Source organism: Aptenodytes patagonicus, chromosome 1 (genome assembly GCF_965638725.1).
Source record: "Aptenodytes patagonicus chromosome 1, bAptPat1.pri.cur, whole genome shotgun sequence".
Classification (NCBI taxonomy): domain Eukaryota; kingdom Metazoa; phylum Chordata; class Aves; order Sphenisciformes; family Spheniscidae; genus Aptenodytes; species Aptenodytes patagonicus.
The window spans coordinates 88160651-88183361 of NC_134949.1; the positions used below are offsets into that span (position 1 = coordinate 88160651).

Here is a 22711-nt window from a genome sequence, read left to right on the forward strand (position 1 = left end):
TCTGCCTGTCCTTCCCTTTTCCCTGGCTGTTTATTTGGTAGTATTGCTGCTGGGCACGTGGCTCCCTACCAGCTGCTCCTGCTGTTGCAGCGAGAGTTTTTGGAAGACAGGGATCTCCTGCGCGCTTGAGAAAAGCCTTCCTGCCTTCCTCTCCCTTGACAAAAGCACTGCTTGCCATGGCTCAGCCTCTCCAGTCAGAGGCAGAGCAAGGGAACAGCCACTTAAGAAGAGGTAAAATGTTAAAAAAGAGGTGATAGAAGGAGAAGGAAAGCTCGCTTCATTTCCCACCCTAAGCCCGTATGGGAGGGACTGAAATCCAGGTTTGACTTCTAGCAGTCATGGGTGTTCCAGGGAAGATGCAGCCAGGTTGCTGAGGGGAGAGGAGGTGTTATAAATGCAAATAGGGGCTGCTGTGGGGAGCCCAGAGTCGCAGGCAGGACGGGGGAGACAGGCAGGTCACAGGACAAAACTGATGCTGGACACGGCAAGGCAGCAGAGGGGAACAAATGTGGTCTGCTCCCAGACAAGGAAGGCAGAAGAGTAACAGAGGGATGGAGGAGCCCTGTAGGTCTGGAGGAGAAGCAGCAGGGAAAATGCAATAGGCAGACTCCAGTCAAGGCTAGCGAAGCTGGCCGTCCTCAGTGGGTCCGGGAAGTTTCTGGAAATGTGGACTGAGCCATACCCCAGATCCCAAGGGAAGGGCTGCAGCACACCACCCAACTGGAGCCTGCCCGCCTCCTGCCACAGAGTTCAACCCGGTTGCACACTCATCCCTTGCTAACGGCTCAGCTGAGATCTTGGAGGCTGGTTTGTGCAAGTGCCACGCTCAGCTGCGCAGTCCTGGGGGAACGGGCCATGCGCCCACAGACAGCAAGGTAACACAGGTGTCCACATCCATAAATGTTTCTGTATCGATTGATTTGTGCGCAGTCTCCTCCCACCAGGTAACGGCGATAAGGGACCACGCCGGTGCTTTTGGCAGCATTGCCCCGGGGCTGAGGTCGGGGTCAGGGAGGAGACGCTGTAGGAGGAGACCTAGAGAGGGCTAAAATAGGGGGCAGGAAACAAGACCCGAGGCTGCTTTGTGAACAATGAAGGAGAAAGCCAGTCACAAGCCAAGCATGATATCTGAGAGGCTGGCTGCCTCCACACAACCTCCTCTGCCCTTTGGCTCGCCATTGTCTGGTGGCAGCTCTCCGTAGGCGGGCTGCTGATGGAGCAGGGGCAGGGCTGCCTTTGGAGGGGGGGGCTCGAGTGAGGATAACGAGGGGAGCTTCGGGGGTGCAGAGGGGAAGTTATGCCGTTTTTAAGGGGGGCAGCACTGCGGAAAGCACTAAAGGCTAGGCAAAAAATAATAACAATTAAAAAAAAAGAAAGCACAGGCACACTGGGTTCGTGCTGGGTTGATGACGGGAACCGGGGCCCGGCGGGACTTCAGCCTGCGGTGCTGGAGAGGGACCCCTCCCCGCCGCTGCCGGGGCTGCCAGCGCGGAGGCCGGACCGTGCCCGCCGGGGGCTGCGGCCGGAGTCCCGCTGGACCTGGCCGCGCTGACCGCCCGTGCCCCATCCCTTTGCCCTGGGGAGCCCCGAAACCCGCCGGAGCGGAGCGCGGAGAAGCCCAGCCGCCCCCCTCTCCCCCGGGGCGAGGGGCGGGGGGACGGGACGGGACGGGAGGGGAAAGGGAGGTTTCCGCCTTGTCCCCTCCTGTTTCTGCCTTGTCCCCTCCTCTGCTCGCTCCGCCCGGGGCCGGCCGGCGGGGCGCGGGGCCGGGCGGGGGAGCGGCTCTCCGGCCCCCCCGCTGCCGCCGCATCCCCGCCGCAGCGGAAGCCGCACCCCCGCCGCCGGGGCCGGCCGGGCGCAGCCCCCCGGCGCATCCCGCCCCCGCCGGGCCCCTGATTGGCGCCGGCGGCCTCGACTCCCCCCCGCGCCCCGCTCCCCGTCCCGCCGCCGCCATGAACCCGCTCTTCGGCCCTAACCTCTTCCTCCTGCCGCAGGAGCAGCAGGGGCTGCCGGGCCCCGAGCTTCCGCCGCCGCCGCCCGCCCCGCGCCCCGTCGAGCCCCTGGGGGGGGACCTGGCCGCCCCGCCGCCCGCCGGCCCCTTCCCCGCGCCGCCCGCCGCCATGGCCCTCCGCAACGACCTGGGCTCCAACATCAGCGTCCTGAAGACGCTGAACCTGCGGTTCCGCTGCTTCCTGGCCAAGGTCCATGAGCTGGAGCGGCGCAACCGGCAGCTGGAGAAGCAGCTGCAGCAGGCGCTGGAGGAGGGGGGCGGCGGCGGGGGGAGCCGGGGCCGCGGACCCCCGCGCCGCGACCAGGCGGTGCAGACCGGCTTCGTCGGCCCCATCCGCACCCTGGGGCTGGGGCTGGGGCTGGCGCCGGCCCGGGCGCTGGGTTCCCCCGGCTGCCGCCCCGGCGCCCCCGCCCAGCTGCCTCCTCCCTTCCCGGCCGCCTCCCGCTTCATGCCCGGCACCATCTGGTCCTTCTCGCAAGCCCGGCGGCTGGGCCCGGGGCCGGAGACCACCCTGGTGCAGGGACCGGGGGTCTCCTGGGTCCACCCGGACGGGGTGGGCGTGCAGATCGACACCATCACCCCGGAGATCCGGGCCCTCTACAACGTGCTGGCCAAGGTGAAGAGGGAGCGCGACGAGTACAAGCGCAGGTGAGAAGGGGCGGCGGGAGCGAGGGGCCCGACCTGCATCCCCCGAGGGACCGAACCCATCGCCGGGGGGGCAGCAGGGCTCTACCCGCTGGGCGCCGGTGCGGGAGAAGCAGGCGGGGGGGAGAGGCAGCCCTGGCCTGACTTCCCGGGAGCGCGGGATCCAGGCAGCGTGAGGTGGGGTTGTAAGGCAAAAACATGGACCCCTGAAAGCAGTCGTCTGCGCCTGGGTCTCCTCGCTTGCCTCCTGGTGTTTGAAACCTCTCGGGATGCTCGCTGAGCCTTTTTTCATCTTACCAACCTGGCACGAGGGACTAGAAATGCCTTTCCAAGCAGGGAAGAAATAACTTGACTCCAGGAGCTGGCGTTTTAAATGGGAGGGGATCTACAAACACTCGGGAAGGAGGAGCAGACGGAAAGTAGGTGAGGAAGGTGAACGTGCAGCAGTGAGCGGGTTTGGGTTGGAAAAGGGTGTTGGGAAGAGGAGGGCTCTCTGGATACGTAGGAAGGTGCCGAGAAGCCCCTCGGCTGGGCGGCTGACTCCCCCGGGCCCTTTCCCTCCCCAGTGCTCTCCCAGCCGGCGCCTCAGCAGCAGCGAGCCGTGCGGGAGCACCCCACTCCTCGGGGGCTTTCCTCCTGACCCAAAATAGCTGTGGCTTGGCACGTGCCTCAGAGAAGGGCGAAGCAGAATGCAAAACTAATCTCTTGGCCGGTTCTTCTTTCCTATGCGGGGCGGCCGCCGCTCTCACATCACGCTGGCGGCGCTTTTGTTTCAAGCCAGTTTCCGAGGCTGCTCCCAGATCCGCACGTAGGATGAGATCAGGCAGGGGGCTGGCGTCGCTGGGTCAGGGCGCAGGGCAGAGCGTGAGGCCAGGCAAGACCATCACTGGCGACTGACACCACCCGAGCGACTGATTTTTTTTCAGAAGAAAAGTCGCTTTATGATGCTTTAGAAGCAATTAAAAAGTAACTGATTACATACCCAAAGGAGCGAAACAGTGTGCTCTACCCCCGGGAGCCGTGCTGCTGACCAGTGCTTCACAGCCATGGGCTCTGGTGCCAAGATCAAGCCTGGGGATCCAAGATTACACCTTGTGTTTTTGGCTTTATAAGGCTTTGGCTGAGCAGACTTGCCTGTCGGATGCTCCGAGGGCACCGAGCAAGGCACGTGGAAAGGAAGAGCATCTCTTCTTTCCCACTGATTGCTGCGTGTAGCTAAGGCCTTCTATTATTAAGCCAGGGGTCGGGCTCCTTCTCCAGGGGCGGGCAGCTCTCCTTGCCTTGCGTTTTCAGATCAGATAGCGGGGAGCTGGAGCCACCTTTTTGGCCCAGAGGGCTCGAGCTTCACCTGCTCAAAGCGGGTCAGCCAGAGGGGACCAAGTTGGGTTTGTCAGTGCTGCTGAAACTTTGGGAGAAAGGAGAGCTTTTCAGGGTTGTCCCGCTCTGGCAAGCGGGCTTTGGGGAAGGCTGCAGGGGGAGTGACGGAGGGAGCGGGGATGCTGGGGGCAGGCAGGGGGGCACCACGAGCTGCTGCGGGCCAATGTTGTTGGTAGGATCTATTTTTGGACTGTGTTACCAGGAGCTGGGGGAAAGCAGACCCCACCCCCAGACCCTTTCCAGCACTGGGAACTTTCTGACGGGTGCAGCCAGGTCCCAAACAGGGAACTGGGACAGGAGGATCCCATTTCCACACCCTTCCCCATGCTGAGGGCTGACACCAACATCCCCCAGGAGCAGAGACCTCCCTGCCATGGAGGGCTCTGATCTGCCGTGGGGACAGTGCGGCTGGTGTCACCCCTTTGCCACCTGCCTGGGGGCAGAGGGAAGAGACTATATTAACACAGGACTTCCCGGTTTTCTGACCCATGGCTTAGGTGCTTGAGCTTGCACTTTCTTCAGGGCAGTGTGGCCACCGTGCACCCCACGGCATTCGGAGTGGTGCAGCAGGAGGAGCTTCTCTCTGGATATGCAGGGCCTGAAATTCAAGTCTGGGATCTAGGAGGGGTGCGGGGGCAATAGGGAGGGACAAGAAGACATGCAGCAGCAGGAGAGAGGCTCACAGGAGCCACACTTGGGAGGAGCAGACTGAGGCTAGGTGGCCTGGAGAGGGGCAAAGGGTACCTGCGAGTATCGTACAGGCCCGCCAAGCGCTGGGGATCTGAGAGGCTCATCAGGTTTGTGCTGTCTGCTACACCTGTATTGCCAAGTAGTTTTTATCTTGGATGCTGCAAGGACATGCTGGAGGTGTGGGGTGAGTAGTGTTATGGCACAGTGTGTTAGAGTCACAGAATGGTTTGGGTTAGAAGGGACCTTTAAGGATCATCTAGTCTAACCCCCTGCCATGGGGTTTCACTAGATCAGGTTGCTCAAAGCCCTGGCCTTGAACACTTCCAATGATGGGGCATCCACAACTTCTCTGGGCAACCTGCTCCAGTATCTCACCACCCACATCGTAAAAAAAATTATTCCTTATGTCCGATCTAAATCTACCCTCTTTCAGTTTAAAACTGTTGTCCCTTGTCCTGTCACTAAAGGCCCTGGTAAAAAATCTCTCTCCATCTTTCTTATAAGCCTCCTTTATATACTGAAAGGCCGCAAGAAGGTCTTTTGTTGTTGTAATTGCCCTCCAAGGAGGTGCGCCAGGCTGCAGGGCATTCACCATTAAGGTGAAGCTCAAACATAGTTCAAACATGGCACAAGAGAGGGAGACGTGCAGCTTCAAGCCCTGAACAGCCCGTAGGGTGCCCCGCAGCACCGGCCTGCACTAACCGTGCAGCATAGGGTAGGGCACCCCAGTGCCTTTTGCAGTGAACAGGATTTTCAAAGATGTGGGGGTTGTTTATTTTGCTAAGTGAACTTCTTGAGGGGGCGCACCTTGCGGGGGTGGGGTGGGTGGGGGGGAGTGTGGAGCTGTAGGGACAGCAAGGCATCTTGTCACGTCCCCAGCTTTGGGAGGGCTGGCCTGTAGCCAGCAAGGAGATGGCCAGGTCTGTCTGCTACTGGGACCCTCCTCCTCTCGCTCTCTGCCTTCTCCTGTGTTTCAGCCTTTGGGCAGGTTGCTGCCTTGTGGCGGTGCAGGAAGGATGCACGTCTCCCCTTGGCATGCGCCGGTGGCCGTGGGGTTGTGTGGGGCAGCCTTGCTTCCAGCTGGCAGTGACCTAGCAGCAGCCGCCGGCCGTGCTGGGCTGCGGGTGCAGTGCTGCAGGCAGGTTATTATTAGGAGTGGTGCATTGCAGGAGGGAGCAGGGAAGAAGGAGCCAGGCAGGAGGCAAGCAGGAGAGAGGTTCGTAACGGATGGGCGTGCAGATTCGTCACTTGCGAGGTGAATCGCTGTTGCCTCCTGCCTTTAAATCAGTGTTTATCTGATCTGTCCTCATCTTCCGTAGCACTGGTGTGAAATGAATTCTTCCAAGGATTTGCAGCTATGCTTTACTTCCCCAGTAAGTCTGGGCTATGTAGGGACCCGGAGGGAGGTGGAGACCGAAAAAGAGAGGAAGCGCCATGCCGAGAAAGATGCTGAAAATTTTTTCTTATGGTGAAAGGCGTTTTTCTCCCCGGGGAGGGAGGCCGTGTTTGAACAGTTCCCATATAAGGGCAATTCTACCTTTTAACTTATTCCTTCCCTCTCTCTTCATCTCCCTCTTCCACCCAAAGGATGGGAACCCCCTTTGACTCCCCTTCTGCAGCTGCAGGATGGAGCCAACACCAACACCACAATTGCACGCTTTCTCCTTGTTTGAGTAAGGAGAAGCGTTGCCAGCCTTAAGAGCTTAGAAATTCATAAGCCAGGATTCTTCCATGTCGTCAGATTGTCCTGATACCCTGAGATAACAAGTGTGAGGGCTTTTCATGTGCTTTCTGGTCTCCTAGACTTTAGGATTTATTTTTTGAACTTGGTGTGAGTAAGCGAGAGGCGAGATTTTTTCACATTCTCGTGCAGGGTTGCAGTGCCTGTGTTAGTGCTTGCAAGCATTAAATGGAAACCAGAGATCACAGCACCAGGCAGGGCCTGGCTCTGGTTGCTTTCCCAGAGAAATCCCACTTTCTCAGAGAAATCTGGCTCTCCCAGAAGAGCCAGGAGCCAGGTAAGAATGCAGCAGCCCTGCCCCGTGCCGCACTGCAGCGGATGCTAACCCGTCTGCTCTACGGGATAGTAATTTAGCAAAGAGCAGTACAGCCTGGTGGCCTCCCAACAGACCATGGACTGGGCCAACACCGCAGCATGGCCCAAGATGATGATCTCATGCAGCGAAATATAATGTAATAATTGCTAGGCAATGTGTCTTTGTATAGCAAGGCCGGGCACCTTGCAGCTCAGCCTTTTGCAAAGCTGCAAAGCCTAATACAGTACCCACTGGCCAACATGGCATAAATTGGGACAACCCATCCTGCTTCCTTGTAGGATGAAACAATGTTCTTTAATCCAGCCTGTTATGCGGCAGTACAGCCAAGGAGACTTATGCCTCTGCCCGGGTAGCGTGGCCTGGCACAGGGCAGCCCTCTGCATTGGTACAGGCAGAAGAGCAGCCATTCGTGTTGACACACATCATGGCCACTCACGCTGTAATGTGGTTTGGTATGAGGTTGGGTTTCGTGCTTTAGGACAGCCTGAACTGCAGCGCTGCAGACACACAAATGCAGTCACAAATATGACGCAGATGGGGGCAACTCTGCAATATCTGCAGCCCGTTATTGAGTGTTGGAGCTGAACCTAATGTGACCCAAGGCCAAGGGGCTCGGGGCAGATGGAGAGGCCGGTGGGCTGCGCTGGGCCGTGGGCCAGCCCCAGCGTGGCAGGGCGTGCAGCGCAGCTGCCACGCGGGGCCTGCGGTTGGTGTCCCCAGCTCCCCCTGTCGCGGAGCAGGCAGCCTTTGGCCGGCCCACAGCAGGGACAGTGGAGAGCGTGGTGAGGCAGGGTTCGTGGCCGGGGAAGCTGATGGGCGTTTGGCAGCTGCCGTCATCTGGAAACAAGCAGCAATGCATTCCTGGGCACGTTCTCCTTCCCACCCCAGTGCCGTCATCACCCCCTCTTGGATAGCTTTGAGGTGAGCAGCTGCCGCTCTCCGGCAGCCGGCGAGGCGAGGCCAGTGGGATCTGACCAGCGCGTTTGTCTCCCTAGATGGGAAGAGGAGTACACGGTGCGTGTCCAGCTTCAGGACCGGGTGACTGAGCTGCAGGAGGTGAGCATCGCTGCCTCCCCCTTCCCCTGCACCCCAGCTGGCCCACGCTGACGCTGACTTGCACATCTCCCTCTGCCCGGGACAGGAAGCCCAGGAGGCTGAAGCCTGCCAGGAGGAGCTGGCCATGAAGGTGGAGCAGCTCAAGGCAGAGCTTGTTGTCTTCAAGGGACTGATGAGCAATGTGAGTCCTTAACCCCTCTCCAACCCAGCAGCAGTGTCCTACCCGAGTGGTGGGGCTGCGTAGAAAAGCAGTACCTTGGTGGGGCATGTCCAGCACAGAGGTGGTCTGGCAGGGCTGGTCCAGGGTGCAGTCAGCAAAGTGGGGATGCGGATGCAGTCCTGCAGCATAGGGCGGAATATGGGGGCTCTGATTGCTGTTTGCCTTGCCTAATCTTCCTCCTTTGTCCCCCTTCTGCGGCACCATGGGTTCAGAACATCACAGAGCTGGACACCAAGATCCAGGAGAAGGCCATGAAGGTGGACATGGACATCTGCCGGCGCATCGACATCACTGCCAAGCTGTGTGACGTGGCGCAGCAGCGGAACTGCGAGGACATGATCAAGATGTTTCAGGTGAGAAGTGCCTGCTGCTGCTCCAGGCTCAGCCACCAGCTCTGGGGAGGAGAGTTCCCAAAGGAGTTAGAAGAGACAACACCAGCCCCCTGCTAGGGGAGACACTTGGTCACCCTCACCCTTGCTCCTTGTGGTCCCTTGCTCTCTGTCTCTCTCGGGAGGACCAGGTGAAAGGGCACGGAAAGGAGGTGGAAAGCTCCAGATGTTGCTTTGGGCATCGAGAGTCCCCTCAACCTCTCGCTCACCTGTTGTGTTGGGCCAGGGGACCCCTCAGTGGTAGGGGAGCAGCTGCAGGAGGGAGACAAGTTGCTTGAGTGTCTGTCTCTAACTCCATCTCTCTCCTTCCCTTTCCCCTCTCCGTCATCTTCTCTCTGTCTCTCTTCTCTGTCTCTGTCTCTTTTCTCTTTCTGGATGTCGCTGCCTTTCTGTCTCGCTCTCTTTGTCCCTACAGAAGCAACTGGTTAGTTCCATTCAGTTGGGAAAGTGTACAAATTTTAAACTTTCTGTAAATAATGTTGGACTGTAAATATTGACATATTTCACCTTTTTCAGACTCTGTCTCTTTTTTCCTGTTTCTGTTGCTGTGTTTCCCTGTCTCTGGACTTGGGTGGTGGGTGATTTGAGTTTTTTCTGCAGTAAAACCACATTGTTTTTTCTCATCAGATTCATAGATTCCATCTTTAGTTGCTTAGTTTTAATTTTAGAAAATGCTAAAACCATATTTTATCCATTGCACCATCTTTAACCTGATCATAATGAGCCCGTGTCTCTCTCTCTCGCTTTTCTTCCTTCCTTCCTTCCTTCCTTCCTTTCTTTCTTTCTTTCTTTCTCTCTTTCTCTCTTTCTCTCTTTCCCTGCCTTTCTGTCCCTCCACCATTCCTTCCCCCTCCATCTCCTTCCAACTATCTGCTCCTGACCTCGGACCCGGCCTCGTTTCTGTAGTCTCTGCACTTGTCTCCCGTTAAGGTCCCAGCCTCGGTGGGGCGGAAGCGGGAGCGCAAGCAGGTCAGTGACGAAGACACCTCACTGTCGGAGAGCGATGCCTCCCGAAAGCCTGAAGAGGAAGAGGAGGACGAGACCACGGCCATGAGTATCAATGAGGAAATGCAGAGGATGCTGAACCAGCTGTGAGTGCAGCTGCTCCGCACCTCTGCCACCGGCATCTAGCGAGGCTCCAGCACCGGGCTTCCCACTGGTGCCTGGGATGGGGAGGGCAGGGGTGGGCTCCAGCTCCCCTTCCCAGGGGAGGGTGAGATGGGAGGTGCTGCCACAGGGTATGTACACCCTGTGCTTTGCGACGTGGTGGGACTGACCCCCGGGGAGACCTGAGCCCACCTGTGCCGTGGGTGGGAGCTGATCCAGCTCCCTCCTCTTGCCCCTCTTCCCGCCTTTCAGGAGTCCCTGCCTGAATTTGCCAGGGCTCCTGACCATAAGCCAGCCCCTTCCCCATCAACTGTTGGGTTTAGGCACACTTGAGCTCACCCTGGCCAAACCTTCAAGAGCTGCAGCCCTGCCTGTGAATTGGGGCAAGGCTTTCGGCACTGACATGGCCCCCTGCCTGCCCTGCCTGCTGGGGTTTTCCTGCTGGGTGCTGACGTGCTGTTCCATTGCCCCCAGGAGGGAATATGACTTTGAGGATGACTGCGACAGCCTCACGTGGGAAGAGACAGAAGAAACGCTGCTCCTGTGGGAGGACTTCTCCGGATACGCCATTGCAGCGGCAGAGGTGCAGGGGGAGGTAACGGTGGTGTCAGGTCCCCTCGGGGATCCAGCCCTGGGTTGGGACACTCAGTCCTACCTGAGGCTGCAAAGATGCTCCCTCAAAGACCAGACTTCAGCCCCTCCATCCCTTGCAGGCCTGTACAGATGCTTCCCTTCTTCACCCCATCTTCCCTACGTGAATATATTACTGTGTCCTTGTGAAGGCCTCCATGTTAGGCAGACCAGGGACCTGTAGCCAGAAAGATGTGCTGAGGGCATGGTCCACACATATGGGGAGAGCCACAGCCCTCCCAGAAGAGAAGACCTCCTCTGGCTGGTCTGGTCTCTGGTGGTCCCTTGCTCGGGCTCTCCAGCCCACCTGCCCGCTGTGCAGCAACAGTGCCCAAACAGAGGCCTCGGTGTCTGGCCAAAGCCCTCGCCATCCCACATCTTCAGCCCTCAGCAGTCCCCTGGGGATGTGTCATGCTTGGGGATGCTCTGTGCTCTCCAAAGCTTCTGCGCATTGCTGGGCTTGTTCTGGGCTGATGTGCTCACTGCCCAGTGTGACGAGTCCTGGGTCTCTCTACCCCGTGTTGGCAGGACTGACTCGTGCCTTATTTATACTACATCGCTTATGTTTCTTCCTCTTTTCCCAGTGCTGCCAGTTCTTTCTCTGATTTCTCTCTCTCTTGCCTTTGGTTCCTCATGTTGGACACCTCCCTGCCTCTAAACATGCCGTCTGCTCTCCCCAACAGCAGGATGACAGCCTGGAGAAGGTGATCAAGGACACCGAGTCACTGTTCAAGAGCCGTGAGAAGGAGTACCAGGAAACCATCGACCAAATAGAGGTGGGAGGAGGAGGAGGAGGAGGAAATGGGGAGGACATGGCACAGAAGGGGGTGAAATGGGGGAGTAGGTCCCCGGGGGAGGGAGACACCATGCTGGAGCAGGTAGTTGGTAATGGGGGGCAGCAGCCTTGGGTCTGGCCGTGCCCCCTACCCTGCACCACACCGTGCCCCGGGCTCATCTCTGCACTGTTTCCCTTGTGCAGCTGGAGCTGGCCACAGCCAAGAACGACATGAACCGGCACCTGCACGAGTACATGGAAATGTGCAGCATGAAGCGAGGCTTGGATGTGCAGATGGAGACTTGCCGGCGGCTCATCACCCAGTCTGGGGACAGGTGAGCTTCAGCGGGAGGGCCGAGATACCCATGCTCTGGGCAAGAACTGGAGCCCGGGTGGTGGTGAGTGGGAGCTGAAACACAGGATAGTACTCCAGCCCTGCCCTGGTGTGGCATGGAGAGAGGGCAGTTCCCAGAGGCCGTTGGGCTCGTGGTGACCAGCCTCCACACAGGTCGTGGTGCCACCTCTGCCGAAAGTGGGCTGCACACAGGAGTCAGTTTTGACAGCTGAAGCCGGACACCACCAATGGAGAGAGGAGCTGCCGTTGTGCAGGGACATTGTATAGGTCCCCACAGGTGTGTGGAGCCAGGGTGGCTCCAGGCTGGGGACCTCTATGGTAGGCTTTCACTGACCCCTAGCCTCACATGCCTTGGCAGGGTCCTGCTCTGGGTAGGCTCCTCTGGCATCTCCCCCAGCCCTGCTTCATGCTCTGGACCTCTTGGCTGGTGTCCTCTGGGACACCCTCCCCAGCACCCAGGGATTCCCACAGACCCACGCATGCCCCAGGGGAGTGACAGGGGCACTTCAGCTTCTCTCCTCCTTGCTCTGGTGCCCCCTGCCCACACCGAACTGGGTCCTTTCCCTCCCCCTGGGTGGTGCTGTGACCACTGTCCTTTGGTCTTCTCTGCAGAAAGTCTCCTGCCTTCACCCCAGCCTCCAACAGCGAGTCAGCCCCGAACGAGGAGAGCGAGGAGTCTGACCGCGACCCCCCCAGCGACGCTTCCATCAGATAATGAGGGGAGGCCCCGCTCCCTCGGACCCCCTTCCTGGCACAGGGGTGCCTGAGCCACGCCTGGGAGAGACTGTCAGGGACGTGGAGCTGCTGGTAAATGTCTGTCGCCCAGGCTCACTCCCGTTTTGGGGTGCTTGGCAGATCCTGCACCCCCCTGCCACCGGATGTCTTGCAAATGGGAATAGCTAGATAGACCTGAGGGCCCAGGCCACTCAGCCTCCAGCCCCTTCTCTATTCCCTTCCCCTGCTTTGGTTAAACCGCGGTTCGGGCAGGGAGGCTCCAAACCTGCCAAGGCGGCGTTCTCCAGGACCTGTCCCCAGGCTCCCCCATACCCACCTCCTCCAGCCTCTGTCCTGGTACACTTGATCTGCCCCCTGCCCTCCCTGCACCACACGGAGCCGAATGAGAGCCGTACCTCCCTGCAAACTGGACCTGACCCTGGTGCCAACTGGACCGAGCCCAGGGCTCTCTCTGGCCTTGCTGCTGGCCAGGCGCCTGGCTGGTCCCCGTGCTGTGCCGGGCACCCTGATGCCCCCCGCCTCCTCCGGGGCAGGGGCCAACTCCTGCTCACCGTGCACTTTGCTTTGCCGCACTTTGGCGGTGCGCTCACGTCTGTGTTACGGGTGCAAGGGGGGTCATTAAATGGGACAGTTTCCTTTTCTACAGCTTCGCCGGGTGTGGGCTCTCCCTGTGCTGCCGCGGGTGCTGCGCTGCTTGAGGCGGGGGGTGTCCTCCACCGGATCCCCAAGCCCACATCAATGGGGGCCTCCCATGGGACACTCCCGTCCCTTGGGCGTGCCAGATGGGACTGGCAGATGGGACAGTGGCGAGATCCCTGTTCTAGGAGCCACTGGCCCTTGATGGGCCATGTGTAGCACCGGTGCTGCGTGGGCTGCTTTGTTCTTAACCTAGAGCATCATCGATGCTGAGGCTGAGGGATTGGAAAGGAAGCTGAACATGGCTCGCGACTTGTGGACCTTCCTCTCCCAGCGCCTGGTCTCCTCTGCCACAACAGGGCATCCCAGAGCATCTTCTCGCCTGCCCTCAGTCCCACGTCCAACCTTGGCGTAACTGCAGTGGGGGTTCCCCTGTCCCACCATCTCTTGTAGCATCTGCCTGGCTGGCCGTTGCACGTGCTCCTCTGGTGATGGGAGGCTGGGGCCCGGCAGGGTGGCAGGAGGGGGCGAGCAGCCTGCTGAGAGGCAGTGTTTTGCAGGGCTGTCCGCTGAGCAGTGGACCCAGGCTGCGCAGCCAAGGCAGGTGAAGCTCCAGAGAAAAACGCTTCTCACAAAACGTCCTGAAGGGAAGAGAAAGTAGATAGCAGTAGAGTTTTTGGATCATCTCTAAGATTAGGTAAGGTAGATAAAATGGGGGCTGAGGGATGCAACAGTTTATCTCCATTGGTTTGGCTTGGGTAACTAACGCTGCTGTGCACCTGAGCTGCGAGCACCAGCGCATCTGTGCACTGCAGTACAGAGGGTCAGTGTTTGGGCAGGGTGAGGTCCTCTGCCTGTGCCTGCAAGACGTGTTAAGGCATGTGTTGGCATTTCAGGGTGGGCTAAGATAGCTGGGTGGGTAGATAGGCGGGGAGGTGAGACCCTGCAAATGGCAGAAGTTAGCAGCCGAGGAAACCTCCAGGCCAGGGTGCAGCTGGGGCACTGCTGCTGGCGCTGGGAAATGGCAGTTCCTCAGCCGATGGTCTGCTGTGGCTGGGCTCCAACTCGCGAGTGCCATCTTCGCCTTTCACGGGGAGGATGGGAGAGCATTTCATGGGAGCAGCAGGGTGCTGCATAGCAGCAGAGGTGTGCTCCCCTGCCCTGGCTGCCTGTGGCTGTGTGGGCAGATGGGAGGTGTGTGCCTCAGTGCCTGCCCTGAGACAGGGCCTTCACCATAGGCCTCACCTCCACACTGTCTTGCATGATTGTTTCTGTTTCTTTCCCTCTTCCCTTTTTTTATTTTTCTTCCTAAAAGAGCTAAAGCCAGAGGAAGTGTTTTAATCTGGGCTTTTTCTTTTGAGTGATGATGCCTCACGCAGTAGATCAGGGATCGCTTTCTATCCTGCCTGGAGGCTCTTCTTGTTCATGCAAATCCCCTTTCCCGTACATGTCTCTGCAGCATTTTCTGCTCTTTCTCTGCTGCAGAGATCTCTCTCTCAGTGGCTGGCTAAGACTGGCTTCCCCCCCCCTGTGTAATCCATGACATGTACCTTGGCCTCTCGGTACTGCTTAAGAAACCCACAGGACTGTAGAGTATGTACCCTGAGAGATTTCAAGCATGAAGCACAGAAGGACTGACATCTCTGCCTGAAGCAGTCGTTGCCCAGAGGAGCAGCTGGTGCTGCCAAATGCCCATGTACCAGGACACGTGGGGACCCCAGTCCCACACTGCTTGTCAGAACTTCACTTGCAGTGAAACTGCCATCTCCCCCACCCATGTGTGCAAGATGCCATTCTCTGGTGAATTGCATCACCAGCAATAGGCTCTGTTCCCCCACCAGTGTGACAGCCCCTGAGATCTCACTGGCAGGACACACAACACTGATGATACTTTGCCTCAGCAATGTCTCAGCATGGGAAGCACAGCCCAAAGCCTCCAGTGTTAGCCAGACCATCTCCCCTGCATCTACCTGTCCATCAGTAGTGACCCCCACATCTTTGATGCTGGATATGAGGAGATGTGGACCTTCCATCTATTTAACTCTTCTCTGTGGGCTCCTCTCCATTCTTTGGGGAGTATCTAGCCTGCTTTTCTCTACCATGAGCCCTGCTGGGAACTGTGGTGTCTAGGAACTGCTCAGTGCTGTGTTGCTTCTCGCATCCCTAACCTCATCCCTTTTCCAGGACACCTTTTGGCAGTGCCATTCATTTAAGGTCCTGTATTTTTCCACCCAGCACCCTTCTGCTGAAGGCGCTTTGTCACCTGTCCCACACAACTCAGCTTTGCATGAGTTAGCTTTTCCCCATTTCAGGATTCCTTAGATGGACCTAAATGTGATGCTGACAGCCTTCGCTGGAGCAACTTTTGATTCCCTGGTAACCTGTTTATTATTCTGTTTATTGTGTTTCTTAGCCAAGAGGTAGGAGAGATCAAAGCTGCATAGAAAGTTGTTTTGTTTCTAGATTTGAGCTGGGAGATTGGCTTTCCTAAGTGTTGTACCTCTGCTACAAAACCTTCATTTGTTCTCAAGAAGGCCATACTCTTTATATGTTTATGGTTGTTGCTGTCTCAGGTACCTGTGGCACAAGTCACAGAACTTGCAAGTGACGACCAAGTATGTCAAATCCTCTGGTTACAGGTAAGAAACCTCCTTTCGAGAGGAGAGGTCAGAATTAATGCAGAACACAGTGGAGCGTTGTCTCCTTGGAGATGCACCTGGATGATGCGTGGACAGGCTCCTGAAAACATCTGACAAGCCCCTACGCATGGTGATTAATGCTGGGAGCAATAGTAAGACAGCATGGAGAACTGGATGGGCTACAGGCAGCTTTAGGGAAGCCCAGTCACCCTTGAAAAATCTTCCAGTAGATGTATGAGACTGTGAGAGGTGTTTTAGATGTGAATTTTCTAAATGCTTAGGCCACTTTCTCCTGGGATGGGAGCGAGGAGAGGATGCTGTAGGTCCTCCGGCAGAGGGGGTTATAGATTTCATAGCTTGGAGAGCAGCTGTAACAGCTGGGAAGGTAGTAAGGTAACACTATGGAAAAGGAGCTTGAGCGGCCACCAAAAGGCATCATGATCAAGCTGAACCAATATCACAACAGATGGGAAGAGGCAGCATTTTCAGCTTCGAAAATGCAAGAGGAAATAGAAATTCTCAGGGTAGGAAGAAATGTGGTTAATTGATATTTTTAACGGTCACCGCCTCATCGCAGAACTGCTAGCTTACCAGTCGAACCCATTGGGTAAAGGTGGAATAGGCAAGAGCAACTGTGAATTGGGGTTGCAAGCTGTGCTAAAAATCACATTCACTCTAGAGCTAACAGCCAAGCAACATGCTCAGACACACAATTTCATCAAGGCATTGAAGGGTCTTATATACTCCTGAATCCCCAAACAAAATATGGTGATTTCTTTCACAAGTACCTCTCTGCTTTGTGTGAAAAGGAAAATTATGTTGTCACGGGAGACTTTGGCTGGGGATACCGAAGAATATGCTGTGCCGTGGAGAGTTTCTCATCAACTTACAAATGATGGCATGCCCAAGTGAGGCAATGATTTTAGATGTCCTTACAACAGATAAAGACTGGGTTAAGATTGATGGTTGCCTAAAGAGAAGGAATCAACTGGGAAACAAATCAAGACATCACCCAGGAAAAAACGCCATAACAGAGAACTGCATAGTGTTATATAGCCTTTTCTTACAGTGCAATTGTTTAGGGGAGGTATTAAAAAAGTATGATGAAGTGGGAGATCTTTGGAAAGAAGAGAGTTTTTTGAGTTATCCAAAAAGCTGTGATTTAGTACGCATGAGAAGATAGCTTTCAGTAAACTACTTCCTTGAATAAGTGGCCATGTGGCAATAGTACTTAGAAATAAGAATAACTAATAAAAATAATAACAAAGCCTGACCTTAATTAATAAAAATAAACCTTGCAATAACTACCACAAACTGGGTGGGGGAAAAGGAACAGAGGGACAACAAAATAATTCAGCTGTATCAAAAAGGTCTTCAGCTACTCATATCACCTCAAGAAAAAAAAAAAAAAGCTGGATTTCTAAGGCCACTAACAAGTTGTTCTAGTTATATTTAAAGAAAAATCAATCCTAGCAGTAATATAAACCTTTTTTCTTGGCTGAAATTGGAAAAAAAATATCAAAATGAGGCAAAAAAAAGAGAAGTACTCACCAGATACATCTGTTCTGTATTTGGAAAGAGCAGAATGTGGTCAGAGGGGAATGATGAAGCACTTTCCAGGCCATTAGCAATTAAGGAGGATCCTCAACAGGATCTTCTCAGAATAAACACTTCTACATTTCCAGGCACAGGTGACCTAGAGCACGCTAATGCAGAGAGGTGCGTGGGGTGCCATAGCGGTGAACAAGCCACCGCACAAAGCCTGAGGCTGCTTGGGGGGATGGAGTAAGTGATGCTGGAGGAAAGAAGAAAAAAAAAAAAAAAAAAAAGCACAGCACTGTTGCTGCGTTCCTGCAAATGGTGTTTTGCAAAGCACTCTAACCTCAGTGGTGATGAAAAGCGTTGTTTGCTGAAATCCATGGTTTGCTGATGTCAATTTTTAAATGCATTGGGGAAGACATTTAAAAAAAAGACTGGGTGGACGGGTGAACAAATGACGTCAGTGATTAGTCTGACAGGCCACATACAAAAACCAATGAGAAACCAGTGGAGAGGGGAGGAGGGTTGAAATCACAGAAGAATGGAAAAAATCTGCACAGATTTATGGAGGGACAAGGAATTGACAGACAAAACTGATACCGTTTTTGATATGTAGGAATGATATAGACTCTCAAAAGAAGTAAATATCTCGGTCAAAAATGCCAAGAGACATTAAAATACATTTTTAAATAGAGTCAAAACATAGGTTCTGTTGCCATACATATATAGCCAATATTTAAGCTATGCATAGATACATCTAAGAGCAAGAAATACTAGTGACTCACCATTCCCAGGACAACAGGAGGGCTGGAAAGACTTAGGGAGCAGGGCTCACAAGCAGCCTGGTGTGAGTTCTCAGCCAGACGCTGAAGCTGATGGCATCTTTAAACATCTTTTATCCCCATATGACATTAGTGTGCATTGTCCTGCTTTGCATCACAAGTTGGAGTAGATGGAGCAAAGACTCCTAACCATGATTCCAGGCTGGGGAAAAATGTTTTGAGAGTGAAAAGTTTAGTTATTTTTGCTCCTTAAAAAAAAAAAAAAACCAAACCACAACACATTTTTGCCCAGTGGCTAAAGTCACTTCACAATGATGGGCTAGATGGCAGTTTAGTCAAGCTGAGAAGGGCATACTAAGAGTCTGAGGAGATCAGGCAGCTGGAGGCCATGTGCATTCAGTGAGATTTCAGTGTCCGCTTGGGGTCCAGCACCTAAACCCCAACTTGGTAACTAAAAAGCTGGAAATTACAGAGATTACAAACCACCTATTTTTTTTCTGTCCCAGGACTCGGAGCAAGGCCAGCAAAGGTTGCTCGCTTGTTTGGTGGAGAGTTGGGCAACATTACAGGAGGGCTTTGAGACCTGCAATGTCAGAGTTGTGCCCCCCCCACACTACATGTATTACTTCTCATTTAGCAACCTTGAATTTCACCCACCATTTTAATAACCCAGTCACTTGGTCACAAGATCCTTCTGCACCTTTTCACAGGCTGAGTCAGTGTTGAGTGTCCTGTATCATTTTGCATAATCAACAAACTTGGCACCCCATGCTCCAAATTGTTCTGAAGGTGTTGAATAGAAACAACCCTGGGGCAGATGTCCTCAGATGCTGGCCACTCGCACCTTCTCTCTCAGTCACCACCAGCCTTGCCACTAGTTTTCAGCCTGGAGAGGGTGGTCTTCCCTGTCCTGGGGCAGTTCAGGTTCTTTGAAAGGTTTTGCCAGTCTGTTTTTTTCCTAAATCCAGTTGCTTTTCATCACATGGGGGGGCTGATGTGGGTGGTGAATTACTTACAGCACAGTTACTTGTTCATCCGTTTCATGCTGGCACCATTTGAGTCTGGCACCTGGTACTGAGGGTTTGCTGCCCTTCATGTCACAGGTACGTTCTCAAGTCCTGACACTTCGGTTTGCAACAGTGGCTTCGTCTCATCGCTGCTGAGGAAAATCTCTTGTCTGGGAATACCCCAAAGCTCCTCTGATGGCAAAACATCAGTTTTACTTTTCTGCCATGGCCTTAGCTCCCCTAATCACTCCCATGCTTTTTGGCAGCTTTCTTGTCTCCAAGATTCATTTGAAAAAGGATTTCATACTACATTTTCTATTTGTCACATAGTTTCCTAAAAATCTGCCCTTTTTTAGGCTCTTAAGTTTAATTTGCTAGTATTTATGAGTTTTTCTTCTATTTTCATTTGACTACAGCTTCAGCTTTTTGGTGGCTGCCTTTTCAAATCTTACGCAGTGAAGTATAACCCAGTACTACTGTTCCTTCTAAGAACATTTAATTGAGAATGACTCCCTCAAGAAGATAACACTTCTATAGTAAGATAATATATGGAGGTAAGTTAGCCGTCCTGTAGTAAGAAACTACATCAGCTCAGAAGAATAAGTAACAAATTATTTGTTTTTGCAGTGTGTATACAGTACAATTCTCCAAAGGTAGGCAGCTTGTTTTTGATTAAACGCCCACTTTCTGTGAGTACCACCGATGCCCACAGGGGTATTTGCATAGCCTGAGTTCAAGTCATAAACCTGCATTTTGTGAATGGCATCTGTTACAAAGGAGTTTGGAATATTATCATTTAAGATGTTTGTCTTACACAACAGTCCAATATATGCCTTGCATCACAGTCTTTCCCAGAGACCTGTATCTCCTCTTCCTTGCACAGATCTTGTCGATTGCTTTGCTCAAAGACTCATTTACTTCAGAAATGGACAGAGTATGTTTTAAATGTCCAAGACTTTTTTTAACTGTGCTTATGCAGTCACCATTTTGTTACATTTTGGTGTGATTTTTCAAGCAAGCTTAATTAGTTTCCACATCTGCTCAAGATGATTTTCACTACATGGCACTTCCACAATGCTGAAGTTTCACACTGACATCTTGAGAAGGTGGTCTGAGAACAACTAACCATTTCTTGGGGGAGTAGTGCATGCGTGCTAGTGTGTGCAAATGCCAATGAAGTATAAAATAATTCCTCTCAACATTCAAAGCTGCCATAAAAGGGAACTTTCCTGTAACACCACTGCTAATTACCATACCGCAGCATCATTTGAATTTCCTCTGTCTTAAAAAAGAAAACAAAAAGGTGCAGCTTACCAACCCTAGAAATGGTTGGCTGGCTATCAGAGAAGCTGTCCCTTGGGTCAGCCGGAGAGCTTTGTGTCAGCACAGCCCTGCAAAGGAATGAACCCATATCTCAGGTGCATCCCCCTCCCACAACAGCCCAGCACAACGAGCCCTGGTGCCTGGCCAGTCAAGGAATGCAAAGTCAAGCCTTTGGCCAGGATTGGTGTCTTTCTATACCTTCCCCTTGCAAAGCATTCATAAACCAGGATGAATTCTGGCTTATCACAGCTGCTCTTAAAGCCGTTTTGTCCCAGCAGAGCAGCACAATCACTTTTAGCTCCTTTGCTGAACAAGAGCCTCTTTATGTCTGCCTGAGCACCTGCCTTACCTGACCAAGCATTTCTATCAGTTTTCTTTAGAAATGCTTTAAGAGCAAACCTAGAGGTCCCCTACTTAAGAGAAAACTCTTCTCCAGAGAGAGAGAAGCAACTGCCACAGATCTCCTGTCTTTATCCCAATGCCATCTGCAGTCATATATGTCAATTTTTCAAACTGACAAAAAAAAGAAAAGATTTTTAGGACAGGGTTGCAATTCTTGGGCAGGCTGGCCACTGAGCTAGCTTTTCCATCTGCCCGGAGGGGCCTTGCTGCGGTGCCATCTGCAGGCACAGTGTCTGGATGCAAAATGAGGATTTTTGAGCAGAGCTGTGCTTTTTTGGGAGCTTATATGAGAGAGGAAACCGAGCCCTCCAGGCGGTCCAAAGGCTGCACGACTTGTTTGCCACACTTGCTCTCCCTGTTTCCATACAAGAGCAACCATGTTTTAAATTCTGTGATTCCTGGCTTGCCTTACATAGATACCATATCATTTTTCCAAGAATTTCAAACAAGATTGTAAACCGGTTGAAATAGTATTTTAAAACAGAGTGAACCTTTATCTGAGACATTCCCAGCAACTGTTGGTCTGAGAGCACGTACTCTTCCTCCACCCCACCTCCTAGATTGTATGAATATGCTCATTCCCACAGCAATTTGATCTCAGGTTGGATACGGCTCTTTCTTGTTAAATAACAAGAGTTCTTTGCTCTAGGTAAATTTTCAGGCAGTCTTATCTTGCTCAGGAAATATAAGACTTTTTAGAGGAAAAAGGTGACTCGTTGAAATGTTCCTACTTTAAACCAGTTCAAAATATCTTTTACATGGGAAAACAGGCATTCCCCCCAACAAGGTGTTTCAGTAGCCTCTCTGCACGTCCAGATTATCAAGCAAGGCGCTCGCTGAGCAGGCACACAAATACGCAGGCAGCAGCACACAGGACAGCCATTCAAATCACCCAAGCGCAGCAATTGAGGACAGGATGGGACAAACCCAAGACTCATTTGTAAGCCTGAAAGGCCTGCAGGCTACACCTCTTCCCAGCAGAAACCCAATTCCAGGGGGAGGGCTGCCTCCAGTTAGCCCCAGCATCAGGCAGCTCCCTTTTAACTCCAGAGTTACCTAAAGCTCCCACGGGGCCATTTGTGGGGTAAGCCAGGTATTGCTGCTGTCCCAGGGCTAACAAGCTGTTCAGAGTCCCAGCTCCTATCCAGAGGCAGGTTATTCAACCTTTTTCCTCTTTGCAAAGCAACTTTGAGTCATCGCCCTCTAGTCCAGTAAACATTTAATTTTTATGCAGCCCATCCGCTGGAGATAAGCAGCTCCAGGAAAACTATGTCCAACATACCTTGATCATGGGAGCTTAAGTCGTCCAGCTTAATTCCTTGCTCCAGATCAGGGTGTAAAGCAGCTGGGGTCCAGACAACAGCTCCAACACTGCCTGCCAGGGAAAGGGCAACACATCACCTCCGAGACCATAAATTGACCTGCTAAAAATGGAGGGCCACATGATTTTGTGCAGTGCATCGCTTATCTACCCCAGCACTCATAGGTCACAGAAGGCTCAGCCCCTGCCTGGCAGCATTTGTGCTTCCACGAAGAGGTAACACAGTCCCTGGCAGAGGGCTGACATTCACCTTGCAGAGATTTGCTGCTCAGAAGCTTAACTGCGACTGCCCCTCCTTCCACATAGAATTAAGGCAGAATTAAGACTAGCTACCACCATGGTAACACTGGCCTCTGACACGTCCCTAGGCAGCCATTTCCTCTAGGGCAAGTTGATTCATTTTAAACAAGGTAAAAGCAAATGAAAAATCCCCCTTGTAACATTTCTACTAAGGCAGGGGGAAGGAGAAGAAAGAATTCCTGTTTCTTGTGCCACTTTCCCAAACCAAATGCAAAAAGTCATCTGCTCAGCACTTTATTCTGCATGCATCCACCAGACAAGCAAATCCAGAGAGCTAGAAGGTGGATGGAGCAGCAGAGCTGCCTTCTGCTCTACCATGCAGTAGTCCTGTAAGCATAGCCCTGCACCACACCTTATTTTGGCTCACAGGCAGGAATCTTACCTCTGGCACAGGTAGCTCACTGGTCTGCATACCACAGCTCTGCTCACTGCAGCCTGGCACTCAGCAGAGATGGGCACTTGCTGTTCAAGTCAGGTATCCCAGGGACTGCACCATGCCTATACACATGACCCAAGCTGTCCAAACACCTCTTCCGCCATTTCCCTCTCTCTGCCACCTGGGTTCACAGCCTCAACATGGTGGCCACATAGTACTGCTTAGAAGAGCTGTCCCATCAGCTGCAGCCAGGCTGGCAGGGCCCATCTTAAAGCAGACACCTACATTGCTCGTTACCTCCCACTTTCTCCCATTTCCCACTGACAGACAGACAAGGCA

The 22711-nt window shown here is 53.6% G+C and overlaps 1 protein-coding gene across 5 annotated transcripts; it reads left to right on the plus strand.

Annotated features, from left to right (window-relative positions):
• The first annotated feature begins 1882 nt into the window (after positions 1–1882).
• Positions 1883–12697, plus strand: IFFO1 (intermediate filament family orphan 1). Of its 5 annotated transcripts, XM_076347693.1 has the most exons (10): positions 1883–2659; positions 7776–7836; positions 7922–8017; positions 8269–8409; positions 8861–8923; positions 9352–9536; positions 10027–10147; positions 10866–10958; positions 11162–11292; positions 11925–12697. In XM_076347693.1, the coding sequence occupies exons 1-10, from the start codon at positions 1953–1955 to the stop codon at positions 12025–12027; spliced, it is 1701 nt and encodes a 566-aa protein (XP_076203808.1). In that variant the 5' UTR covers positions 1883–1952; the 3' UTR covers positions 12028–12697. The 5 variants fall into 5 exon arrangements, with proteins under 5 accessions (XP_076203808.1, XP_076203791.1, XP_076203797.1 ...); XM_076347676.1 differs by lacking the exon at positions 8861–8923 and having other exon boundaries at positions 10027–10135; XM_076347682.1 differs by lacking the exon at positions 8861–8923 and having other exon boundaries at positions 10027–10135; positions 10869–10958.
• The last annotated feature ends 10014 nt before the right edge of the window (positions 12698–22711 follow it).

What these genes read in the sequence shown, in the direction of transcription:
- IFFO1 (XM_076347693.1), top strand. Translation starts at nt 1,953, where the DNA reads ATGAACCCGCTCTTCGGCCCTAACCTCTTCCTCCTGCCGCAGGAGCAG. An exon ending in ACATGATCAAGATGTTTCAG is followed by an intron (nt 8,410 to 8,860) that starts GTGAGAAGTGCC and finishes TTGTCCCTACAG; the next exon opens with AAGCAACTGGTTAGTTCCAT. An exon ending in CAGAGGATGCTGAACCAGCT is followed by an intron (nt 9,537 to 10,026) that starts GTGAGTGCAGCT and finishes CATTGCCCCCAG; the next exon opens with GAGGGAATATGACTTTGAGG.